General features: G+C 37.5%; 1 protein-coding gene across 3 annotated transcripts in view; it reads right to left on the bottom strand.

Annotated features, from left to right (window-relative positions):
* Hdac8 (histone deacetylase 8) overlaps nucleotides 1–25,487 on the bottom strand; it is a 208,230-nt gene that overhangs the window by 100,287 nt on the left and 82,456 nt on the right. Inside the window, exons 8-10 of one of the 3 annotated variants that reach the window (XM_060375393.1) lie at nucleotides 14,657–14,829; nucleotides 11,896–11,990; nucleotides 3,767–3,916 (exon numbers count right to left, since the gene is read on the bottom strand). In XM_060375393.1, coding sequence (XP_060231376.1) covers nucleotides 3,869–3,916; nucleotides 11,896–11,990; nucleotides 14,657–14,829 — 316 coding nt within the window. In that variant the 3' untranslated portion in view covers nucleotides 3,767–3,868. Of the gene's footprint in view, nucleotides 1–3,766; nucleotides 3,917–11,245; nucleotides 11,444–11,895; nucleotides 11,991–14,656; nucleotides 14,830–25,487 lie in introns of those variants that run through there. The other 2 variants (XM_021662855.2, XM_060375392.1) reach the window with 2 other exon arrangements.

Genomic DNA, 25,487 nt, shown 5'->3' with positions numbered 1-25,487 from the left:
TCTTCTAGTTCTTTAGAAATAAATAATAAATTGTTGTGAACCGAAGTCACCCTACTGTGCTGTTGTTGGCTGAACAAAGGAAGATGAAAAGCCTTGCTTTTTCAAACCAGTGCTGCAACATCTATTTTTACAGAAACCGAAAATGATGAAGCTGAAGAATCAGTAAGGGGTCTGACTCATGGAAGGAAGGGACTTACTTCAAAGAAACTGGGTAAAATTATCAGTAAGAAATAGAAATATGATGAATGTTTTTTGTTACTAATTTACCATACAGTTTCATATGAAACAGATTTTAAATACATATAATTCATCATTTTAGTTATAGCATTTCAGACTATTCATAAAGTAAAATGAAAAAATATACGCCATATATATTTGAAACAGAGTCTAAGTCATGGGTTCAGTATGGCTTAGACCTGGCTGTCTAGCCCAGGCTGAACCTTAACTTTAAGTAATCTTCCTGCCTCAGCCTCTTGTGTGCTTAGATTTTAGGTGTAAACTACAATGTCTGGTTAGAGTTAAGTATGAATATGGATAGAAGTATGGCTATCATAAGCTCATTAAAGCTAAAAATTGCTGGACACGGCAGCTTGTGAAACAAAGGCAGGGTGGGTGTGTCTGTTGCAGATTTGAGGCCATCCTGGTCTACATACCAAATTCCAGACCAGTCAGGGCCATTTAGTGCAACCACAACTTAACAGGAAAAAAAACCTCAATAACTAATTAAATCAATAAACACCCAAATCTGGTGTTTATTAGCACTTTTTGAACTAGAACTGAAAAAGCCACTTCAACATCTTATGGCTAAGTCATGAATACCTTTATTGATTGGAGACCTGCAGGCCACAAGCTTAGAGGCCAATGAAGCTTTGAACAGTTGACATTGTTCACTGCCTACCCAAGGAAAAGTTTGTGAAAACACTCACCGTACTGTCTTTTCTCAATGGCTTAGTAGCTTGCTGACTGAAACATTTAACCATGAACATGGAAACTTTGCTAGCAACCCATTTTCTGAACTGTGCTCTTCCCAACAGACCTATCTCAGTGCAGCTTGATCTGCTGTTTTGTTTCTATAACATGTCACCAGTACTAATCTTAGCAGAAGGCTTTCTTTTATGTGAATGATTGGAAACAAACAGAAGTGGTGCTACAATATTTAAAGCACTGAAAAACTTGTTTGAAGCTCATGGTTTATGTTGAAACAATGTTGTTTATACTTGCTTGGCACTTCAAAAGCAATGTTGAGGAAAACTGTTGGCACCATGTACAGATCAAGGCAGTACTATCAAGCGTACCACTGAGGACTGTAGTCTTTATTGCCATAAACGCATACTAAAAAAAAAAAAATCAACTTTACTTGAGAATGTCTTTGTTGAAGTACTAAAATTGTAAATTTTATTAAATCTTGCGGCTGGATTTGGTATTCTGTGTGACATCACAGGAAGTATGATGAGCTGCTTTTGACATAGAATGCAGTGCAGCAGTTGCCACGAGGTAAAGCTCATCTATGATTAAGCTATGAGCGTAACTAGCTAGTTTTCATGGGGTACTAATTTTGCCCAAAAGAACAACTGATGGATTATGATGATTCAATGTTATGATTAAACATTCAGGATACAGCAAATCTTCTCTCAAAAATGAAGTGAGCCTATGATTTTATAGTAAAAAACTGATGTGTTTGTTGCCAATGATAACAAATTCATGTTTTTTAGTGAAACTGTAATTTCTGAAAACTTGATTTTGCCACTACGAGCTTGACAGCATTTCATAAGTTAAGCTTCCCCCAGTGACTGCTTTTTATGGTGCATAAAATGTGTAAACATTTTGAGTGTTTTTTTAATAACTCAGTGAACTGATATATTTCCAAATACTATGTATTGGGGGTATCAAATATCCATTCAAAATACAAATTTAACTTAACAGTATGTAAAAATTTACTGAGATTCTTTAAGGCTCCATACTGCATTAACATTAAAGAAATTGCCATCTGTAGAGTTTTGGTACAGTCTCAAGGAACGCACATAATTATCAGAAAATGTTATTAAAACATTCCTTCCCTTTCATATCTGCAAAGCTGTGTTTTTGTCATACAGTTTAACTAAAACAACATCAACACACTTTGAAAGAAGAAGCAGGTAGGGTTAAATGAGCTGTTACCTACTAAGCCAGATAATAAAGAGATGGGTGGAAGTCTGTTATAACTGCATTTCTTCTCATGGAATTGAAGTCCCAGAAAATAGTTCTTTTTTTATCAAAATGTGTTATTTATTCTTCTTATTTTAAGTAAATTTCAAATGCTAAAGAAATATAACTGACCATTTAAAGCAAAACCAATAATAACACATCAAATGTTTTCTTTTTTACAACATTAAAAAGAAGTATGTGACTGTAATCATAGAAAGGAAAGAGAAATGGAAGAACGTTGCTGTAAGGGGTACGTGAAGTAAAGTTGTAAAGTTCATGTTGGGGCCAGTAAGATGGCTCAAAGAGTAAAGGTGCCTGATGACTTGAGTTCAATCCCTGGGACACCCATAGTAGAAGGAGAGAACAGAGTTTCCGAACTTTTCTCCTGATTCCCATATGTGTGTGTGCCATGATACATGCACACCCATCTAAACAAACACACACACACAATAAATAAATGATAATAAAATTTTGTTGTAAAAAACAATCAACATAAAAAAATCAAACGAGTAAGCAAGGAATGAGATAAAACAAAAGCCTGAAAAGTGTTTAGCTTGATACCTATCTTCCCACGTGTTTTCTACTTGTTTCATGTGTTCTCCATAGCTTTCTTTTGAATTAAGCTTGGCATGCGCAAGATCCTGTGTTCCGTCTCTAGCACCGCAGCACAAACAAAGCAAACAAAAAACAAAAAGGGGGGAGGGTGTAGAGGCAGCCAGGTGTGGTAGTACATGCCTTTAATCCCAGTACAGGATTACAGGCATAAGGATCAAAGGAGGCAGAGGCAGGCAGATCTCTGTGAGTTTGAGGCTAGTCTCGTCTACATAGTAAGTTCTAGTACAGGCAGGGATATATGTAGAAACCCTGTCTCAAAAGAAAAAAAGAAAGAAAGGAAGGAAGGTAGGAAGGAAAGAAGTTAGAAATAAAATACAGGTGACAGAAATATTGAAAACAAATAGGAAGATGGATATAAAGCTAAATATATAAACTGTTTCAAGCACAATGAATAAGAGGCAGAAATTATCATACTTGATTATGAAAGCATCACTGTATATTGTTTATATAAATCCACTATATGAAGATGTTAAAAGTAAAAGGAGAGAAAAAGATTTATCATTCAAGCAATAATAAAGAAATATATTGCAGTATTTAAATTTGAAGAAGTGGAATTCAAATCAATGAAGATAACCAGAAATAAAGAGTGACAGCTAATAACAATAAAGGTGTCAATTCATTAAGAAGACATAATAACACTTAGTGTGTATGTATCTAATAACAAACTTTCAAAATTATATGAAGCCCAGATTGATAGAACTTAAAAGGAGCAAAATGCAAAATCATGGTTGGAAATTTCAGCTCTCTCAGCAACTGACAGAATAAGCAATAAAAATTCAGTAGTGACAAAGAAGATATAAACCACGCTTGCAATCAATTTGACTTAGTTGATAATGATAGAAATGTCACTCGAGTAAAAGCAGACCACATATTCTTTATAGATTATAATGAAACATTTTCTAAGATCAATCATATGCTGCCCTTAAAATTTTTTAAATAACATTAAAGAAGTGAAATGATACAGAGCATGTTCTTTCTTAACAATAAAATTAAATAAAAATAAAAAATAAGGACTAGAAAGATGGCTCAGTGGCTAACAGCACTTGATGTTCTTGCAGAGGACCTGGGTTCAGTTCACAGCACACACATGGTGGTTCATAACCACTGAACCTGTAGACTGTAAGAGCCAGAGGATCAGGAGGTTTGCTATGTGCCTGTTGTTTCCTAGTAATACCAGAGCTGTATCCATAAAGTCTTACCAACATGACTGCCCAAACATGAGCTAAACAAGGACAACAATAGACATGTTAAAATTGGCATGATGGTGGAAAGACCACAAGGTCTCAGCCTTATACAAAGAATTACATGCAACTAAGGAATGCTGAGAGCAATAGTCTTCCCCAGAGAAAGCACACCAACTGATTATCCAATGCCAAGTGGCCAGCCCTGAAAACATATGTACAAGTAACATACAGACCGAACAAGTTATATTTAGGGATATATATATATATATATATATATATATATATACACACACATATATACACAAATATATATATACACATATATATAAGTTATATATGTGTATATATATATACATACACATACATACATATACATGTAACCATTAATGAAAAAGACAGGCAACAAATCTGAAAAGAGAACAAAGGGTGTATATGGAAGGATCTGAAGGGAAGAAAGGGGAGAGGCAAATGATGTAATTATATTACAATCTCCAAAATGATAAAAATAATTTAAAACTAGGTGGAAAAGCCCTTAAATATTTGAGAATCAGTTAAAAATAAAGCCTCTATATTTTAAAATAAGTCATATGTCAAAGGAGAAAACATTTTGCGTCACATGAAAATTAAAAAAACAAATCTATTGGAATTGTGCTTACACAGAAATCCATAGCTCAAAATGCTCCTATTAAGAAAAAAAAAACATTAAAAATCAATGAGCTAAGTTTTGATTTATATTGAGACAGGTTCTAATTATGTAGTCTTGCCTGAAACTTGCTGTGTAGACCAGGCTGGTCTCATACTCAGAGATTCACCTGCCCTGCCTCCCAAGTGTTGTGGTGATTAAAGGCATACATCATCTCACCTGGCCTAATATGCCATGTTTCTATCCTAAGAAACTAGAAAATGAACTAAAAACAGCAAAAGAAAGCACAAGGGAGAAAATAACAGATTAAGTCTACAAAATGAAAAGCTAGTTTTCTAAAAAAGCAAAACACACTACAAGCCTGCCGTTGTGACACACACCTTTAATTCTACCACTCTGGAGACAGTAGTGGGATAGTCAGGAATTCAAGGTCATCCTCAGCTACACAGACAGTCCTAGGTTAGCCTAGGCTATGTGCAGCCTTGTCACACATACACAAAAGCAGGGGCTGGTGGATTATTCCATTGTCAAACTGCTCGTCAGGCAAGCATGAAGCCCTACGTTGGCTCTCCAGTTTTACTATATGAAAGCCATTATGTACCGACAATCCAGCAGTAGGGAGGCAGAGAAAGGAGGATCTCTGGGGCTCACTGTTCAGCCAGCCTAGCCAATCAGAGAATGAAAAGTTCAATGAGAGACCCTGTCTCAAAAGAAGGTAGAAAGTGATTGAGAAAAACGCCCAACATCAAATTCTCATTTTCACATACATACACGTACACACTCATGTGTATCTGCATTCACAGATGCACATACACAAACATGCACACATACACAAAAGGAAAGAAAAAGAAAAAACACACTTCAGGGAACTTGTTAGACCATGAGTTAAAAGTAAAAAATAATAATGATAACAATAATAATAATAACAACAAAAGTCATTAATATGGTGAATAAAAGAAGGGACATCGCTACAAATCTGTAGACAGTTGAAACAATAATAATAAGTAAAGGAATAAACTTCTGGAAAGATAAATTACCAATGTGGAACTTAAAAATTAGCATTATTATTAATAGCCATAAAACATCAAAAATCAAAACTTTCTCATAAAGAAAAGTCTAGGCTCAAAGGTTTCAAAACCAGTGACTTCTGTTAAACACTTCAGGAAGCCATAATATCCATCCTACACAAACGCTTTCAGAAAAGAGAAGAGGAGTTAATGTTTTTCATATCAAAGCCAGATAAATACATTTCAAGAAAACAACGGGCAACATTCTTCATCAAGACACAATAACCCTTGACCAAGTTTCAGCAAACTAAATAAACAAGATAATACATCATGACCACATAGGTCTTATCCAAGCAATGCAGTAATTCTACATGAAAAAAGTCAGTGCAAGTCACTATTCTAATAGAATAATGGTTGCTAGACAGTCATTTTAGAAAATAAAGAAAAGCATTTAACGAAATTCTACATTCATTTTTAAGGAAAACACCTTTAATTAAAAATAGAAGAGAACTTTTGTTTCCTAATAAAGAACGTGCTTTAGGACAAAACCACTATGATTAATCCTTTACAGGGAAAATTAAGTGTTTTTATTAAGTGTTTTTCCTCTTTGATTAGGAAAAAGCAAAGACAAAGATGTTCACTTAGTCCTTCCACTCGACACTGTACTTGTTGTTCTTTTTTTAATAATTTTATTATTTTTAAATTTTATTTTATGTACATTGGAGTGAAGGTAGCAGATCCCTTAGAACTGGAGTTACAATTGTGAGCTGCCATGTGGGTGCTGGGAATTGAACCTGGGTCTTTTGGAAGAGCAGACAGTGCTCTTAGCCACTGAGCCATCTCTCCAGCACCCAGACTTGATATTCTTAACCCATAGTTACAACCAGTGCAATAAGACAAGAAAAAGAAATAAAAGGCATAAAGACTGCATAAGACTTAAAATTCTAAATTCATAGATGACATGTCATGTACATGGAACTAATCACAAAATCGTGAGGAGCAAGGTTACATTATTCAAGATCAATATTCTACTTAAGATCTATATTCTGGCAACAAACTGTTGAAAATTACTTAGGATATTCCATGTACAAAAAAATCGGTACCTTGAAATACTTAGGAATAAATTTAACAAAGTAAGGCCTGTTTATTGTAGAGTTGAAATTAAGATCAGAAATTTAAGGCTATATAAGTAAATGGGTTTCAAGTACAGCTTTAACCATTAAAACATTATTACTCACAAATAAGCCCATATAAATTCAGTGGATTATATCAAAAGACTTTTAGATTCGTGTCATCAATTTGTATATAAAACTATTTAGTTTATTTTAATGGCTACACATATTTCTTAATATGAATGAAAGAGTTTCCTAATTATTTTATCAAAAGCAGTCTGGTGAAGTAGAGTATTTATTTTTTTGTTGTTAGTAAATCTGATGATTATTTTTGTTAACCTGGGACTCAAAAGTTATTTCAGGGGGCTGGAGAGATGGCTCAGTGGTTAAGAGCAATGAATATGCTTTTCCAAAGAGACCCAGGTTCAATTCCCAGCAACCACATGGCAGCTCACAACTGTTTGTAATGCTGATTACAAGGGATCTGACACCTTCATACTAATGCACATAAAATAAATTTAAAAAGTTATTTCAGATTTTTGAATTATAAATATTCAACCTGTACATGAAACTGCTTTATTTAAACACAGATCATGAGATCTAAATAGTAAAACTAGATTACATACTATTTTTCCATGTAATAGTGCTACCAATGCACTGGCCTTTTTATGGGTTTATGTCATGTTTGGACTTTCCCCATGGTAGTTTCAGGGCCCAATCATACATGCATGTTCCAATTTTCTCCATGTTCCCCATTTGTGATGGTTCTTTATTCCATGATTGCCTGTCTAACCTCTTCCCAATTCATAGGCTGAAATCAACTCCCTGATGGCTGGTTTTATGTTATCACCTGTTTTGTATCTCATGAGGTTGTTCTCAAAGAGTTGCCCTAAATACTGTAGAATCTATGTTGGGCTTGCCTTTTCAGATCCTTTCCCTGCATGGCAATGGAGAATATTTCTTGGGATAGATGAGTTTCCAATGGTTTGGATACATAGCACTTTGTGAAAAGGATAGGAAGTTGGTACTACGGTTGACTTATGTTTTCAGAAAGACTATATTACATTTCCATTTCTCCCACCTTCAACAGAGAAATCTCTCTAGGTGAATGCTTACACGTATTCAAATACCTGCTTGCTTAGTTGTTTATTCAATGAAGGAATGCCAGCTAGATGGGTGCTTACACTGTGCTTAAAACAGAAAGCTAAAACAGACAACCAAACACAGGTGACCAGCAGAATGGTACAGATTTGAGACTCTTCAATCAAAAACCAAAATGCTCCAAAGTCTAAACTATTTTACTGTTAATCTTATACTAGAAGTAGCAATGACCACACCTTCATTGTTTAATGAGAAACAATTAAAATATTCTGTAAAGTTTTCTTCACGCTATATGTAGAAGGTATTGTTGAAACAAATGAATTGTGTTTAGATTCCTGTTCCATCCCAAGAAACCTTTATTTATTTATATACAGTTGTTATTAAAAAATCTTAAAACCTCAAAACAAAATCCAAGAGTCGCAAATCTGGAATGCTTTTGCTCGCAAACATTTTCATTAAATGTTTTAGGAGTATGCCTAAACCTTTTAACTTGGTTGTATGACAAGTTTACTCCCATAGCAATCTGTCTTTTACTTTCTAAAAAAAAAAAAAAAAAAATAGCTTTCTCACTTAAAAGTATTAGATAGTATTAGATTTATTTACCTTATGTATATGTGTGTTTTTGCCTGCATGTATGCACTGTATATATACCATATGCATGTCTGGTGCTTGCAGAGGTCAGAAGAGGGTGCCATATTCCCTGAACCTGGAGTTATGAGCAGTTGTGAGCTACTATGTGGGTTCTGGGAACTAATCCTGGGTCCTCTGTAAGAACAGCAAGTGCACTTAAAACCACTGAACTATTTCTCTAGTCCCAAATACTTTCTAAAAACCAAGTTCATAGCTGGTCACAATTCCTACTAAAGCTCTAGGTGTTCCTACTCTCTAATATAGTCTGCATGACACACATTGTACATTTACTGGTCTTTCCAGCTTCTGTCCCTTTTGTGTATTGCCTAGACCTTTCTCTTCCTCACTTGGCAAACTCTCAATCAATCTTGAATATCCAGTTCAAAGTTTCAGGGTCTTACTGGTTTGCCTGGAACTTGCCATTTAAGTAGTTCAAGCTGTCCTTGACCTTGTGATCCTCCTACCTCAGCCTGCTGAGTTGCTGGGGTTACAACTATGCACCACTACCCTCAGCTTAGTTCTATGTTGAAAGAGTTCCCCCCTTTGCTCCTGCCTGTCCTAGATTTGAACACACTGCTTTGATGCCTTAATTAGAGGGTAGTATTTTTGAGGACATTGGGTTTACCTTGTTTGAGTATCTGAATCCAGATCTGAAAATGTCCTAGCAAGTAGTAGGAGCCCCATTAATAGCTGTTAAATAAATAAAGGAGTAAAGAAACAGCTTTAAAGGGCTTGGTTGGTTTAAGCTAAAGTGTTTTGAAAATCGTGGGGATTGTAGCTAGACCTAGGAAGAGAGCATAGAAGTGGGAAAATGGCCTTTGGAGGATGAGGAGAAAGATTATCTTAGCTGACTGTTACAATAGTCAACATTGTGACTGTGCTATGGCCCAGCTGATCTCCTCACTGTCTCTGCTCTCATTCTCCAACTTTGTTCTTCCATCTCCTAGGATAGCAGGATGTTTTGTGCTTTCCTTTGTATTCCCTTCACAGTTGATACACATCTCCATAGTCACTGTTATGACTATCTTCTGGTTAATTTGGGAAAAATGTGTGTAAGGGTATTTTGCTTCCATGTGTGTCTATGCACCATTGATATGTCTGGAACCTGTGGAGGCCAGAAAAATACAAGGAACTGGAGTTATAGTCGATTTTAGGCCACCATGCGGGTGTCTGGGAACTGAACCTGGATCCTCTGCAAGAGAAGTCAGTGCTCTCAAACAGTGAGTCATCTCTCCAGCCCCTAATTTTTTTTTTTTTTTTGAGACAAGGTCTCCTAAATGGCCCAGCCTGGCCTGGAACTTGCTGTGTAGCCCAAGCTAGCTTCAAACCCACAGTCCTTCATCAGTGGTTAGACTGCTGAGATTATAGGCTTGTATGAACATGCCTATCTGGTGTTGGAGCTCCTCCTCTGCTCTGTATTATCACTATCTGTATTGGCACAGCTGCCCATGCTCATTTTCCTTTTCTAGCCACACAAGATAGGGATAAGGTCTTACTGACCTTTACATCCCTTAAGGCACTGAGAGTAGTACAATTCCTAGCAAATAATGAATATACAGAAAATATTTTTTTCTTATCTACCATTTGTTGATCTGATTGCAGAGGGCCAAAAAGATATTTGTGTGCAACTGTGTATTGTGACACAAAACTTATATACGCCTTCATACTGTATGGTCTATTTTTGGCAATTTTCATTAAAATAATATCTTATTGTACCTGAAGACTGTCATTTCAATTTTCTTCTTTGTTCCTTCTTAGATGACTCATATCTTTTATACCAGAAGAATATGACAGAAGGCATTCACAAAGGGTTTGGACAAATATATGAATGACAGAGTCATAAACGTCTGGGTGTAAGAAGCGCGGAACATGCAAAAGGAAAGTAAGAACTTGCTTTTTGGAAATGTCTATTAGGTGCCACAAGCTGTGTCTCAGGCACTTGACATGCATTACATCTCATTTAATCTTACAGAATGAGTCCATATAAAGACAGAGCATCGCAATCTATAAGGCTAAACTCACATCTGTTCACGTACATAGCTTCTCCAGGTACCAGAGGCAATATTCGTATTTATTAAAATTTTATCACTCTTTTAATACAGATGAATCATTAGATTTGCTTTTGCTTCTGAGGAATATAACACTCACTCTCAATTTAGACTACTACAGCTTACGGCTGCTTTCTGCTATAACTTGATCAGTTTTTGGAGTCCCAGTGCTCTAAATTACAATGCAATATGAGATATTCCCACAGCAATAACAGCAATTACATTTGTTCACAGCACTTACCTATATTTCATTAAGCTAAAAAATACTGAATAAAGGTAAGTGAAGTCAAGAAAAGACTTCCATTAACCCTGACACTGGCAAATTGTCTCAAATTATTCCGTTCCATCTATCTGTATTCTAATCATATTGAGTGGTTTCTCTGAGTTATGTATTATACCCCACCTATGGTTTGAAGAAAATTGGAAGCAAATTAGTTTAAGTTACTTCTAATTAAAAAAAAATTAATGGTGACTCCACAAAGCATAATGTTCTCAAGTACACAGCAATACATTTGGCAGATAACATAACATTACAAGCAAAGAACTATCCGTCATCTTTGGGAAATAGCTGGAGAAGGTGGGGCTTCATGGACTGCTTTGTCATTTTAAGTTCAAGGTCTGCGGCTATATTCTCATGTGTGATAACGTATTCCCTGACAGGGGTGAAAGTAAGTGAGAATAGATGGGTACACCTTTGCAATCGCGATTATCAACACACTCACAGGTCCCAGACAGCTTTTATTACTTGTTTTGGGAAAGCAAAAGCAGACATCTTTGGTTTGTTAAGGCCATCTTGTATGACTAGAGAAAATGGCAAGGGTTAAAACGATCACATTTCAGGTTGGCTGGTCCAGCCCCAGTCTCTGTACCTCAAATTGCTGGAAACCCAGCAGACTTGAATTTCTTGCGATTCTGGTTCCTGAAATTTACAGTAGTCAAAGACATCTGAGAGAACACGATGACCAGCAATGAATATGTGTCACTTCTCACCTATGGCAACTTGCCCAAAACCAACCAAAACGTAGCTTATATATTTAAAATTAGCCCCTTCACTTTTGAGAAGAGGGGCTGAAAATATGTACATATTCCAAAGAGTTCTTTGTGTGAACAGGTGACCCCTTCCCACAGTCTCTGTAATTAATTGAGAAATTAAAGTTGGTTGGCCTTTGAGAGCTTTTGTTGAAAAAAAAAAGGCAGAAGGTCTTGGCTATTTTGGAACAAGAGTCCACTATTCTGCCAAAACAGTGTGTCATTGTTACTGAAGTGTCTCTCAACAAAACGGTATTGAGTGGTGAGGACGTGATTTTGATTAGGTGGAATGACTCAGCTCTTCCCCTTAAAGAAGAGAGGACTTGTCAGAGCCTTACTTACCTCATGATCTGGGATCTCAGAGGATAGTGTTTTCCCTAGGATGACCCCGGTCAAGTATGTCCAGCAACGAGCTGTGTTGGCAAGGTTATAGCCTCCTGTCTCCATCAAGAATTGTGAAGTTAGGAAAGAATAGTCACAAAACAACAGGAGGAGGGGTAAGGAAGGAGAGAAAATCGTTTTAATAAAAGGGCTAAAAAGACAACTTCAACTTGCAGAATCCTATTTTAACATTCCTTAATAATATGTGTGAACTACCTAGTGAGCAGACTTTAGGGGACCAGTCAGATTGTGCATAGAGTGGAACTTGGAATTTCAAGGGTAACACAGTTTAAAGAGGCTCTTGTCTTCCAGCAAATATGCACCCGAGGAAGCCAAGCACCTCAGTTCCATCAGGAGACATTAGTGAGACTGAGAACCCTGGAACCCAGATGTCTAGAGGGGACCCACCCAAAGTGATGGTTACTCAGATGAATTTTGCAACAATTCTATAAAGTGACTGTTGGCTGAGATTTGTATTTTAAAGCTATTGGCAGATCTAGTCCTAAAGGCATCCAGGAAAAAGAAAAGCAAAGTGCTGACAGAAACAGACTTCCTTCATTTAATATCAGCATTCCTTTTCACCACAAAATGCAAGCCTGGTGGCAGAGATCAAAGAAAGTGAGACGACGAAGGGACTGATGATTGACACCCTGACCCATCTCGTCAGGTCCTGTCATAGTCACCCAGCAGCCATATTACATTGGTTAATAATCAGCATATTTTTGTGCTGAATGGCTGTGCTTTGCCATGCAAGCGTTCGAACATTGGCCTTTAGCTCAATTTCAAGAGTATAAGGGTAAAATGGAATGATTTCCTAACCTCGGAGCAGACCAAAGGAAATGAAATCAGCTCTATTTTAGGTAGGGTGACCATCATCCAAAATGATACGCTTTCAGTTCTCAGTGGGACCGCTCTGAAGAAGCTTAAGAATGTAGCCACCTCTACTAATTGCCTATGTGTTAAGAGCACAGAATTTCAGCTATCCAGTTTGTATATTACTTTTAAACATCCCTAGCATGAAAAATTAGCCTGTATGACAGAGTGATTTGGCTTAGTTATTTAATTTCAAAAAGAATTACTATAGGTTTTGCTTAAGGAGTATGCAATCTCTAGTATACACATATTTTACTTGAAAAAATTGACGCTTTAGGTTAAAAAAACAAAAGGGCTTGAGCTAATGCTAATAGGTTCTTTGAGAGAAGGCTGCAACCTCAGACAAAAGTTAAATTCTCACAGATGTCTGTTGTGAAAGGTCTTTCCCCCCTAGCTGGCCTTCTATCATAATCACCATCCTTAGTGTTGTTAAGGAAAGCAATATGCCATGCAATGCTTATCAATTTTATCTTTTTTTTCTGGAGATGAAGTTAATAAATTTTCTTGCCAGCTTTTCATAAGATAGTGTCTCTTGTAAGCAGTTTCAATTTTGAACCCTCTGGGATTTGAAGATGCCAAAGGACTAGGTTGGTGTATTTGTGCTACATGCTCGCTTTTTTACATAAGGCCTTCCCAGAATTTACCTGAACTTGGATTTTGCAAGAGAGTGATAAAAATCAATCTATTACCTTCCTCATAATGTATGTATTTAAATTTTTACAAAAATTTTATGTGTATGATCATTTTGCTCCATTTATGTCTGTATACCCATGTACATGCCAGGTGCCCACAGAGGCCAGAAACAGGCATTAGATACCCCAGAACTGGAATTATATATGGTTGTGAGCTGTCATGTGGGGGCTGGGAACTGAACCTCAGTCCTTTGCCGAGAGAGGCAAGTGTTCGTAACTACTGAGCTATCTCTCTAGCCTATACATATGGACTTTTGGTTCATTTTTGAGATAGGGTCTTGTGTAGCCCATGCTAGCCTTCAACTCCTGATCCTCTTGATTGTGTTTTCCAAGTACTAGGATTACAAGCAAGTGCCACCATGCCTGGTGAAATACATGAGCATTTTAATCTCAAGCCACTTGATCATATTTTAATACACCAATTTATTAATCCAATGAAATAAATGCTGTAGTTGGTAGGGAAACAGAAGGTCCTAAGCAAGGAACCTATAAAGGTGACTGAGGTTGGGCAAGGTACCAAAACATACAAATGCTCTGTCAAACAAACCTAGAGTTCTGTTAGTTAAATAATGTAAATATCACTATGAGGGAAGAAAGAATGCTCAAAAGACTATGGATCTCTCAAGTTTGCTTCATTATAACAAAGGCATGTTTTGGGGGAAATGAGTAAATCTTGAATTCAGCTTAGCTATTCAATTAAATCATGTATTTACTATGCATTTATGAGCAGAGATAGAATTCCATTGGAATGTTTCTAAAACATGATAAGAACAAAATTAATGACTATTCTAGCAGAAGAGGGCACACAGTCTTTTGGGGCTGACATCCTCTATTATAATCTGAGATAATCTCTTATATTCCATTCAGTGCTCAGGATTGAACACAGGGTCTTATATATGCCAGGCAAATGTTTTCCTTTTAACCTTTATTTAAGAATTGAAACAAACTTCAGAGTGCCTAGGTGTCAAAGCACATGGCAAGACGACCAGGATGAGCCAGAGTGCTGGACTGTGGAGGTGATCTATTTCATAGACTTAGGCTTCTGGGCTACAGGTAGATTAGTACTAGCTAATCCAGGAACTTCAACTTATCTTCTATGTCAAGAAAGTGTGGAGAAGGACTGACAAGTTCTCTTGGTGCCTTTCCTTCGTACTCACCTCCTCCTAAAATCAAAGTTGCCAACTGCCACTGAAGAACATACTTCAGACACTTGCCGATCCCCACTGGTGTCATGTTAAAGGAACACATTGGATCCCCAGCAATGGTATCTGCTCCCAGCTGTAAAACCACTGCTTTAGGATTGAAGGCCTGGTACACCTCCTTTAGTACACTGTAGGAAAGAGGAAGGACATGAATTATCAGGAAAAGATCAGTTTGAGGTCAGGGTTTGCAGTTGGTAGTAGGGTGTGTTGAAGGGATAATTGAATTACCCAGTAACTGAAATGTAACCTGTCCATCACATTTAACTGTCCACCTTAAAGGGTAAAACAGTCTGCACATGCATTATACTTTTAATAAACCTGACTTATAATATAAATCCCCTACTTTCACCATCACCAATGAACAAATTTGCCCTTTTTTTATTTCAGAACCGAGATTTCACTGAAAACTCCGTGTCTATTTAACTTTCACAGCCATGGGGCATAGTTTACACATTTATTCCATTTTAGAATCTAGATAAATAAAACATATATTTTGAATAGTTATGAAGGTTTTCTTCTGATAATTTTAGATAGCAATCACACTTGTAGTTTATCACCTAATTATCAGTGGGGGCAAGAGACACAAGCCTTGAAAGCCTAGATGGTATCAACTTACTTTTCATTATTCAAAGGACTTGAGGGTTCTGAAATACAGTCTTTCCCATTGCATATGTAACCATGGTATTATAAGGAGAGCAGTATGAAGTGATCAAAAATTATAATTTGAATGTACCCAAAAGAACAAGTTGGAATGGGTAATAGTGTAATTTTGAGTAGAATCAATGCTATCGAATCAGCCGAACTCTAAGGCATGAAGCCTTACAGATGAAAAGGGAAATGTCAATGTGACAGGTAACCTTAGTCAGGCTTCCAATACTATCATTAATTGAACACTGACAATGTCCAGAATGCATTCCTAGGAATTATAAGGTCCTTGCTCTCAAGGGGCTTACAATCTACTTTCCAGACAAAACATATCCCAGCCCTCAAGGGCCAGAGTATCTCTTACAGAGACATGTAAACAAGTGCAAATTAACAGACTTCAGAGTTGAGAAAATACAGAGTCAAAAAGTGATCAAAAATGTTGAAGTTAATGACCCTCTCATAATCAACATGTCAAATTACACCAGAGCAGAAAAACAGAAAAATCCCAGATCCTTCTGAGATGGCAAAAGGAATTCAGGGATATAAAACACTGCCCTTCCCAATTCATATGTAACCAGGGTATGAAATGATGGTCACAGAGGCATTCTTTGACATAAAGAACTATTTTGCTTTAGTTTCTCATTACACAGATGAATGCTGAGGGATTGTAGAGATTATAAGAATATTATAAAATTTATGACATACGATCCTCAATGCAAGGATTCTTAGGTTTATTCTCTCTTTCATGTGCTTATCTCATGGGTGCAGAGGGAAGATAAGCCACCTGAACAGCTTAGGCGACATTTATTGAGCATCTACACAGAGCACCCTATTAACTGCTGCTGGGAGACACAGAGGAAGGCGTGATATCTATTTTAAAAAGCTTTCTACCAGGGTGGGGGGAGATTATCATTCTTTCCACTCATTCTTTCCTTCACTTAGTATACGCTCACTGAGCACCCACTATGTGCTCAGATTGGAACCAACATGGACCAGATGCTCCAGGAATCAAGAGGAATCTGGCATGCTCTGTATCATCACATAGCTTAGAATAGAGTAGAATACACAGACTCTGACAATAAAAAATTAAAATGCAATGATAAATGAAATATCAAAGACGGCACAAGGGAGAGAGAAGTGAGCTTGTCCGGGTGAGGTTAGAAAAAGCTCTCTCTATAGAGCTAGAAAGGCTCTTTAGGTCCTGAAAGATGAGAAGCACCATATAGGAGTCAGTCTTGACATGGGTAGAAGCAAACAGTGATGATAATAATTCCTGGTGAAGATGTGAAGACTAGATCACACATATCTCGTTAGTGGGAATGTAAAATGGTATAGCCACTCTCGAAAATAATTTAGCAGTTCCTGTCAAAACTAAAAATAGACTTGCCATATGAGCTAGCAATTGCACTCTTGGGCAATTCATTCCAGAAAGTTAAGGCTTATTTTCATGTAGGAACTTATACATGAATGTGTGTAGCATCTTTACTCATAATAGCTTCAAGTGAAAAAAAACTAAACAAATTTTAATACGTAAATGGTTAAAGAAACCAGCAGCCATAGCAGTGGAGTACTGTGCATCAATATGAAGGAACAAGCCATTATTATATGCAAGGGATTGGGGTAGATTATAAGGAAAGTATGATGGCTACCTAAGGCCAACCTCAAAAGAATAACACTGTGTGATTCCATTCATATAACACTGTAAAATCTTAACAACAGAGGGAAGACATTAGTCGTTCCCAGGAGTTATAGATGGCTGTGACAGTACAGGGATAGCACGACACAACCTTGTGATGGTGTACTTCTGTATTTTGATTGTAGATGTCATGGGAGGCTTCAGGTATGATAAAATTGCATATACACACTCATCTGTGAATATATAAATAACTGGAGGGATCTGAATGGTCAATAAACTATACCAAAATAATTTCTTTATTTTGATGATGTACTGTAGTTGTACAAGTTGTCACACTATACCTAGCATGAGGAAAGTGTACAGGACTTCCCTTTATGACCTCCTGTGAATATGTGATTATTTTTTTGAAATAAAAGTTTGGTTAAACCCAGTGAGAAAGCTCAGTCGGTAGAGGCATTTGCAGACAAGCCTGATGACCAGAGTTCAATCCCCAGTACCCATATAGTAGAAGAATAGCAGCAACTCCTGAAAGTTGTCCTCTGACCTTTACAAACATGCTCTGGCACATGTGTGTCCCACCCAATAAGATAAATACATTTAATAAAAATTTAAAGATTTTTTTTAAAGCATAGAAGGTAGCAGGTGTTAAGTCCTGAATTTGATCCCTAGAAATCTTTAAGCAGAACGAAACAAAAAGCACAGCAGAAAAAGAGAAAGTTGGAGGCTTGTGGAATAAAGTTGCGGGAGTTAGCTATGGGGATCGTTATGGAGCCCACTAAGAGGAGAGGCTCAGAGAAGAAAGTGCACGTGACATGCAGGCTACAAACAGCAAGTGGAAGTGTATAAAGACAAAAATAAATGAATCTGTGTTTTTATGTAGAGTGTGTGAAACGTCTTAAATATTACATGTGTGCGCGTGTACGTGCAGTGTGTATGCTGTGTGTGTTGGGGACGCAATTAAAATTTCATCTTAGATGTAAGTGAACGGTAGTGTAGAATATACTGAAAGCTGATCAGGGCTTTTACAGCCCTTCACAGGCCACTGACACAAGAAAGACAGGGACTTGAGAGCAACTTCCATGACAAAATTAATAGAGGAACATGGAGTGATACCCAAGAAAAGAAGATACCAATAATGTTCATGACTGGTAATTAGGAGAGAGGAAGGAAAGGAAGGGAGGTGTTTCTGGAACAGTTGTCTTCATTATAGCTGTAGGGAAAATCATTCTTCAGGGAGTTCTGATGAAACGGGCTCTGGATGGGTAGAGAAAACAGTAATCAGAAGCTTTGAAAAAGGTAAGGCATTTTGTACACTGAATAAACCTCAGGTTACAGAAAGCTGGATGGTGGACGTGGAAAACTACTTGGGTTTCATTTGATTTGACAGTCAAATGGGAGCCCCTGGAGATCTATAAGTACTGATCTTGCTAAAAATTATACTTAAGAGCTCTGATTGCTGATGTTGCATGTAAGGACAGAAAAAATCACAAAGCCTAGCCCACAGATGATGGCACAAGGGGCACTGAAGCTCTCTAGGCAGGAGAACAATATGAGAATAAGGCCAGGCCAGGTATGTCTTAAAAAACTTGAGGAGGGGCAGCTTGTTAGGGGTGGGTGACTACAAATGGGTAGTATGTGCAGAAAATTACAGTTTCCAAGTTCAAACCCTCTCCTCTCATTGTTTATATATATAAATATATATTGTTTATATATATACATATATATATAGTTTATATATATAGTTGTTTTGTTTTAGTTCTTTGAGATAAAATCTCACTATGTATCCCAGGCTGGTCTAGAACGCATAGAGCCCTCCTGCTTTGACTTCCTGAGTGCTGAAATTATATGCCTATGCCACTAAGCCTGGCTTTATATTTCCATTTTGAAGTCAACATCTTTTGCTTATTTTAAACAAACAAATACTATTAAAATTTCAATAGACCTATTAAATATTCTTCCATTTCCCTTGAGGACTTTAGCCTCTGGTTCACTCTTTTTAAAAAAACTTTTTCCTTTTCATTATTCTCTGTGGTTCTGCTTTTTTTTTTTTTTTCATTCACTTAAACCCAGAGTTAAACACCTCTTATTCCCTATATGGGGGACGATAACACATACTTACAATCCTAGTACACAGGAAATTGAAACAAGAGGATTGCCCAATATTTCTGACCAGTCTGGGTTACTAGTGAATTAGCAGATTAGTCCACAACTACATAGTGAGACCCTTTCTCAAAATGACACAGAACAAAACAAAAACGAACAACCAAAAAACCAAAGTGGGAAAAGACTCTAGAGGCAAAGACCTGATAGTATTGATGGTTCAGTAGGGGCACAAGATGGGGAAGCACAAAACCGTGTTAAATGCTATCATGTTCGATCATGGATCGATTCAGCCACCTACCACTCACCTCATAAATGTTAACTGAATGCCTACTATATGAAGTTTGCAATGGCTTTACAGAATTTAAAACAAAACTTGCCCTCACTTTTCTCCAAGGACTAATTCTCTGACATTACCTTTCTGGTTTCAACAATAACAATGTCTGCTACACTCCATGTTAGTTATTCCTAAGCACAGCCGCTTTTGGAAGATTGACGATCAGACACTTGGAAACGCTTTACATTTAAGACCCTGAACTCTAAACTTTCTCTGCTACCGTTTTCTATCTTCCCGTGTCCTTATTGTACTTGCTCCTTATTTGTGTTAAACTGTGACTGCCTAATCACTTCCTGTTTTCAAGCCAGCAGCCCACCTGTTTTCTTCCTGAGAATATGGTTTGATGATTTCAGAAACTTTGACAAGCATCCTTAACAAATGGTCATTTTTGACCTGCCAACATAAGGCCTTTGAATAAACCACACTATCCACATTTTCTTGCTACTGTACAAAACACACACACATTTAAAACAATTGATAGTTACATATCATGTAATTCTTCAATTTACAGTGTACAATTCTGTTTTTTTTTTTAATGCAGCCACAAAATTTTGTAGCATTTTGGGACTTTCTCATCAAACCTGGATAAAACCTTGTAACCATCAATGGTTACTACCCATTTTACCATGCTCTATAACAAAAACCCTGGAAAGCACTGTTCTACTCTCTATTTTTATAGACTTATCTAATTTTGTCCATATGTAAATAGACTCATAAAATATGTAGCTTTTTGTGTCTGGATTCTTTCACTTAGCATAGTGTTTTCAATGTTCATCTGTGTTATCTCATGAACTATTATATATTTTCTCATAGGGTCTCATGTAGCTCAGGTTGGTCTAAAACTCACTATGTAGCCAAAGATGGACTCAAATACCTCCAGGCCCTGCCTCTACCTCCCAAATGCTGAGATTTACAGGCATGCAACATCACACCTGGCTCTTCATTCCTTTTTATCAACAAATAACATTTTATTGTGTGCTTGTCTATTCATAAACTAATTGATATTTAGATAATTTCTACACTGTGGTTAATATGAATAATGCTATTGTGGGAATCCATGCATAGGTTTTTATGTGCACATGTTTTTAATTCTCTTGGGCATGTATTTATGCCTGTGTGTGTGTGTGTGTGTGTGTGTGTGTGTGTTTACTTATTGGATCATTTGATAACTTTATGTTTAAGCACCTGAGAAATGGCAGGCTTTTTTCCCATAGTGGTACAAGTACATTTCCATCAGCTGTGTTTGAGTGTTAAATATCTTTACATTCTTGTCAACACATTTTCTGTCTTGGTTTATTTTAAATTAAAATAGCTACGTTTTAAGAATAAAATATTTACTTTATGCTTCATGTACATTGTTCTTATGCTTTGTTTTAGTTTACTTACTATAAGATTCTCTGTCAAAACTTAAATTATCCTTTTTAATTTTTATTATTTATTGAGATTTTAATATAATTATATCATTACCTCTTTTCTTCCTTCTCCAAACACTCCTTGCTCTCTTTCAGATCCATGACTTCTTTTTCATTAATTGTTGTTACACACACACACACACACACACACACACACACACACTCCATAATGGGTAAGATGTACTATTTCATTTTGTCATACTCCTGCCTAAGCTTTGCCACTGAGTTCCATTCTTGTCTTTCACTGTAGTCTCCATTTGTAATTTGTAATTTCTTGATGACTAATGAACTTGAGAATTTATTTGTTTATCAGTAATGTGTACATCTTTAAAATAGTGTCTATTTCAGTCCTTTGCCCACTTTTAAAGTGGGTTGACATTTTTTTTCTTTTTTAATTTATTCACTTTACATCCCAATTGTAGCCTCCTCCCTTATCTCCTCCTGGTCCTACCCTCCCTCCCTTGTCCCCCCATTCCTCTTCCCTAGTCTTCAGAAAGGGGGAGTCCTCCTCCCCTTGCAACTGACCCCAGCCTATCGAGTCTTATCAGGATTGCCTATATCCTCTTCCTCTGTGGCCTGGCAAGGCCATCCCACCAGGAGGAAGTGATGGAAGATCGGGCAACAGAGTCTGTATCTAAGACAGTGTAGGTTGGCATTTTAACTACTGAGTTATAAGAATTCTTAAAACATACTAGGCACCAGTCCATTATCGGATTCACAACTCAGAAGCCTTCATTCGCAATCTATGCACAGTTTTGATATAAGTATAAATTTGGCCTGAAAACATACATTGAAGTAAATTATATGGACTGAGGAAGTTATATTCAGGATCATATACATGGACATATATGTATGTGATAACAATTAATGAAAAAAAAGAGGCCATGAATTTGAAAGAGACCAAGGGGAGGTGTATTGGAAGGTTGGAGGGAGAAAAGGGAAGGGAGTATTGTTGTAATTATAATCTTAAATATTTTAAAAAAAGTTTTTATTTTTGACAAAGTCTGCTTTACCCATTTTTGCTGTTGTTTGTGTTTTTGGTGTCACATCTAAGAAACAATTCCTAAATCCAAGGTCAAAATCTATGTTTTATTCTAAGAGTTTTATAGTATTTAGCATTTACACTTTTATATTGGATCTAAGTCAACTTTTGTTCGTTTGCGGTTTTTGAGAAAGGGTTTCTCTGTGTAGCCTGGGCTGTCACTGACTTGCTTTGTAGACCAGGCCAGCCTTGAACTCACAGAAATCTGCCTGCCTCTACCTCCCAGAGTGCTGGGATTACAGGCATGTACCACCTGGCTCTAAGTTAACTTTTTTACATGTCGTGATGTAAGGATCTAACTTCATTGTTTTACATTCTGCTATCCAGTTGTCCCGCTCTGTGATCTTGACCCTCTCTATTAAATCACATGACTGTAAGCATGGAGGTTTATTTTCATCTCTGGACTCAGTTGTATTCATCTATACATCTGTCCTTATGCTACAATCATACTTCTGGATTACTGTAACTTTGTTCTTTCTTTTCAAGGACAAAGTCTATCTGGGCTATTCCTGCTTGGATTTGCATATAAATCCTGGGCCCAGCCTGTTATCTTGTAGAGATAGCTTGTAAATCACAGCTTCGTTTGGGCTATGTGAAATGTGTCACCTCATTTCTTGCAGTTCCTGTATCTATTAATGATAGCCACACCTTCAGTCCCTCATGTACAAAACTATGAAGCTTCTGTGAGTTTTCCCCTCTCTGTTCTTATTACTCATCATTAACATCTCTCTCACTCTCATGGTACACTTAAATCCAGCTGTATGACCCACAGTGGGTCCACCAAGAGTTTCCTAACCACTTGCCTTGCCTTGGCTCCCTTTTCTGTCCAATCCTTCACATAAAGTACCAATAAGTTAAATTTCCTTAGGAGAAGTTTTGATCAAGTCAGTTGCCCTATCTCCAAATCCCTCAGTGTCCCTCCACTTTAGGTTATGATTCAAAGTCCCTCCTGAGCTACCTCTGGCTTACTTTTAAAATCCTATTACTCAATAACCCCTTCACCTATGAGATGTTATCCCATAGGCAAACTGCTTCCCTCATTCACTTTGCGTCTTCATACAAGTAGGCCTTTTGTCACATACTGTCTTGTAGCTATAAGTCATGTTTTTCCATGTCTACATTATAGTCACAGTCATCCTTTAAAGGGTAGCCCAAATTCCATTTCCCCCATGAATGGAAGAAATATTAGCAGCTAACAGCTTTTGAGGACGTTACCCAGAACAGGTTCTGTGTACTTTATACGTGTTAGCACATTTAGCCCTCATAACAATTATAAGGCAGCTGTGTCCTGGAACTTATTTTGTAGATGGGAAAACTGCAGCACAGGGAAGTTTAGAAGTCCATGCAGTATCATGCTTCTATTAAGTGGCAGAGCTGTACCCTGTTACCAGAGTGGAGCCTCTAACTTATTGCAATCTACCTGCTTCCATGACTTTCTGACCTACAGAGTGTGGCAGGTCATGCACCAGCTATGTCACCCACGCTGTTTCACAGAAGTAGTACCCCGAAAGAGTATTATATTTCAGTACTCATTTTCTCAAGCAAACTCTGATTTTCTTATTTCCTCATTCTATAACCTTCACTGGTTTGCTTGATGCTGACAGAATATGGTGCAAATTTTGTAGCTATGAACTCCAGCTCCTCCATGCTGCAGTTCCCACCCACTTTTCTAGTCTTTGTAACTTCTCCCTCCCATTCACTCTGCAGTCCAGCCAAACTGAACCACTGCTATTTTCCATGCACAGTGCAGCTTCTTCCAACTCCGATCTTACTGCTGCCTCTCGACACAACATCCTTCTTGACAATTTCTGTATATTCAAACTTGACCCAGATTTGATAAATATGCATACACATTTGCACACTTTATAAGATATAGTAATTACGTACCCTTTAGAACCTGGATCAAATGTTACCTCCTTAATTAAGCCTTTTTCTGAAGTATTTATTTCCTCAAAATGCCCATAGCATACTAAATTTTATGGTTCTTGCAACTTTCTGTGTTTTATTTTATTCAAATGTGTGAATATGAAAATCAATTTCTATCTAACATTTTAAAATTTCTCCTAAATTCCTTGAACGTAGAATCAACACTTTAGACATAGTAGGCATTCAATAAATAGTCATTAAGTGAATCAGTGAATGAAATGCCACCCCAGATTGCTTTTGGGAAACCTTCCCTAATGGCTGTAACAGTGCTACTCCCTACACTGTAAATCATTAATTTTAGGTTTTTATGAAAGTAAAAAAATCTCTTCTCCAGAAAGGAGGGGGAAGACAGGCATCTCATTACACTACATTAGTAACTTCCTTATAAACACACAAGACATTCATTTGAAATGCAGTTTTCTTGATGAGAAACCTGATCCCTCCGTCTTCCACCCTCTGGTTTTTCAGAGGGGGCTATGCAAATGAGGAGTAGAAGTAGGCACAGGGACTCCAGCAGGCCTTGATTCAGGGATCGGTATTAGAGCCTGAGGAGGAGAAAAGTGAGGGGTAACAACAGGCTCTGCACCCCTGATATCATTAACTGGTGCTGTTTTTCCCTCCAGCACTGGGTAGGGAAATGAGATGAGTATGGTGGTGATGGTGGTGGGGGGAGAGTGGAGAACATGTACTTATTATTGGTTTGTTAAGGAATTATGAACCTAAAGTACTCACCTCCAGGCCAGACTGACAGTGTTACAGTCATGATCACTGTAGTGCTGGTAGGGCATGATAACCCTAACCCCACAGACCTAGCCATGACTATGATAGAGACAGGCTGCCAGCAGGTCCCATCTCCTGACTTCTAGCTTATATCTCAGCTCAGCCAGACAAGCATCTCCCAGGGTTTCTAACAAGTACAAGCAACACTCTAGAGCAGTGGTTCTCAACCCATGGGTCTCGATCCCACTTGGGAGTCAAGCGACCCTTTTGGGGGGGGTATCCTGCATATCCGACATTACAATTAATAACTATAGCTAAATCACAGTTATGAAGCAGCAATGAAAATGATTTTAGGGTTGGGGGGTCATCACACCATGAGGAACTGTATTAAGGGGTCACAGCATTCGGAAGGTTGAGAACCACTGCTCTATAGACTCTGTCACTAGTATGAGAAAGGGACAAACCTTAGCAAGCCACAGAGGGAGAGTATCACTAATGCCTTGAGCCCCCACATACAGCATGAGAAGAGTTCTTGCCAGCAGCAAAGCTCCTCTCTAAAAGATAGATAATAAATTCACTGCACTTGCTGGGATTCAGAAAAGGGTTGTGTGAAGGACCCAAAGCATCACTCATCAGTCCCAGATGGGAGGTCAGTCAACTTTTTTTTTTATGTATGTGTTTTCCACATTCTTTCAATCCTATCTCAACTCAGGTACTGCTGACTCATTCTGCAAAGACTCATGCTGTAAGGGGACTCAGCATATGGTAAATGCCTCAGTGATTTCAGATCTATTAGAAATAGTTGTGGGAGGCAGGAATTGGAGTGGGGCTCCCTGCAGTGAGGATGATGTGTCATTTCATTGGGGGCCATGGGTGCCTCTTGGACACATCCAGAAGGCATTTAATTTCCTATGTATTTTTCTTCTCTGTTTTTAGCATCAGACAAGCTGTACTGGTTCCTATAAACC

This window comes from Meriones unguiculatus, chromosome X, assembly GCF_030254825.1.
Source record: "Meriones unguiculatus strain TT.TT164.6M chromosome X, Bangor_MerUng_6.1, whole genome shotgun sequence".
NCBI lineage: Eukaryota > Metazoa > Chordata > Mammalia > Rodentia > Muridae > Meriones > Meriones unguiculatus.
Note: the sequence above shows the minus strand (reverse complement) of the source record. Positions and strands in the feature narration are given on the sequence as shown.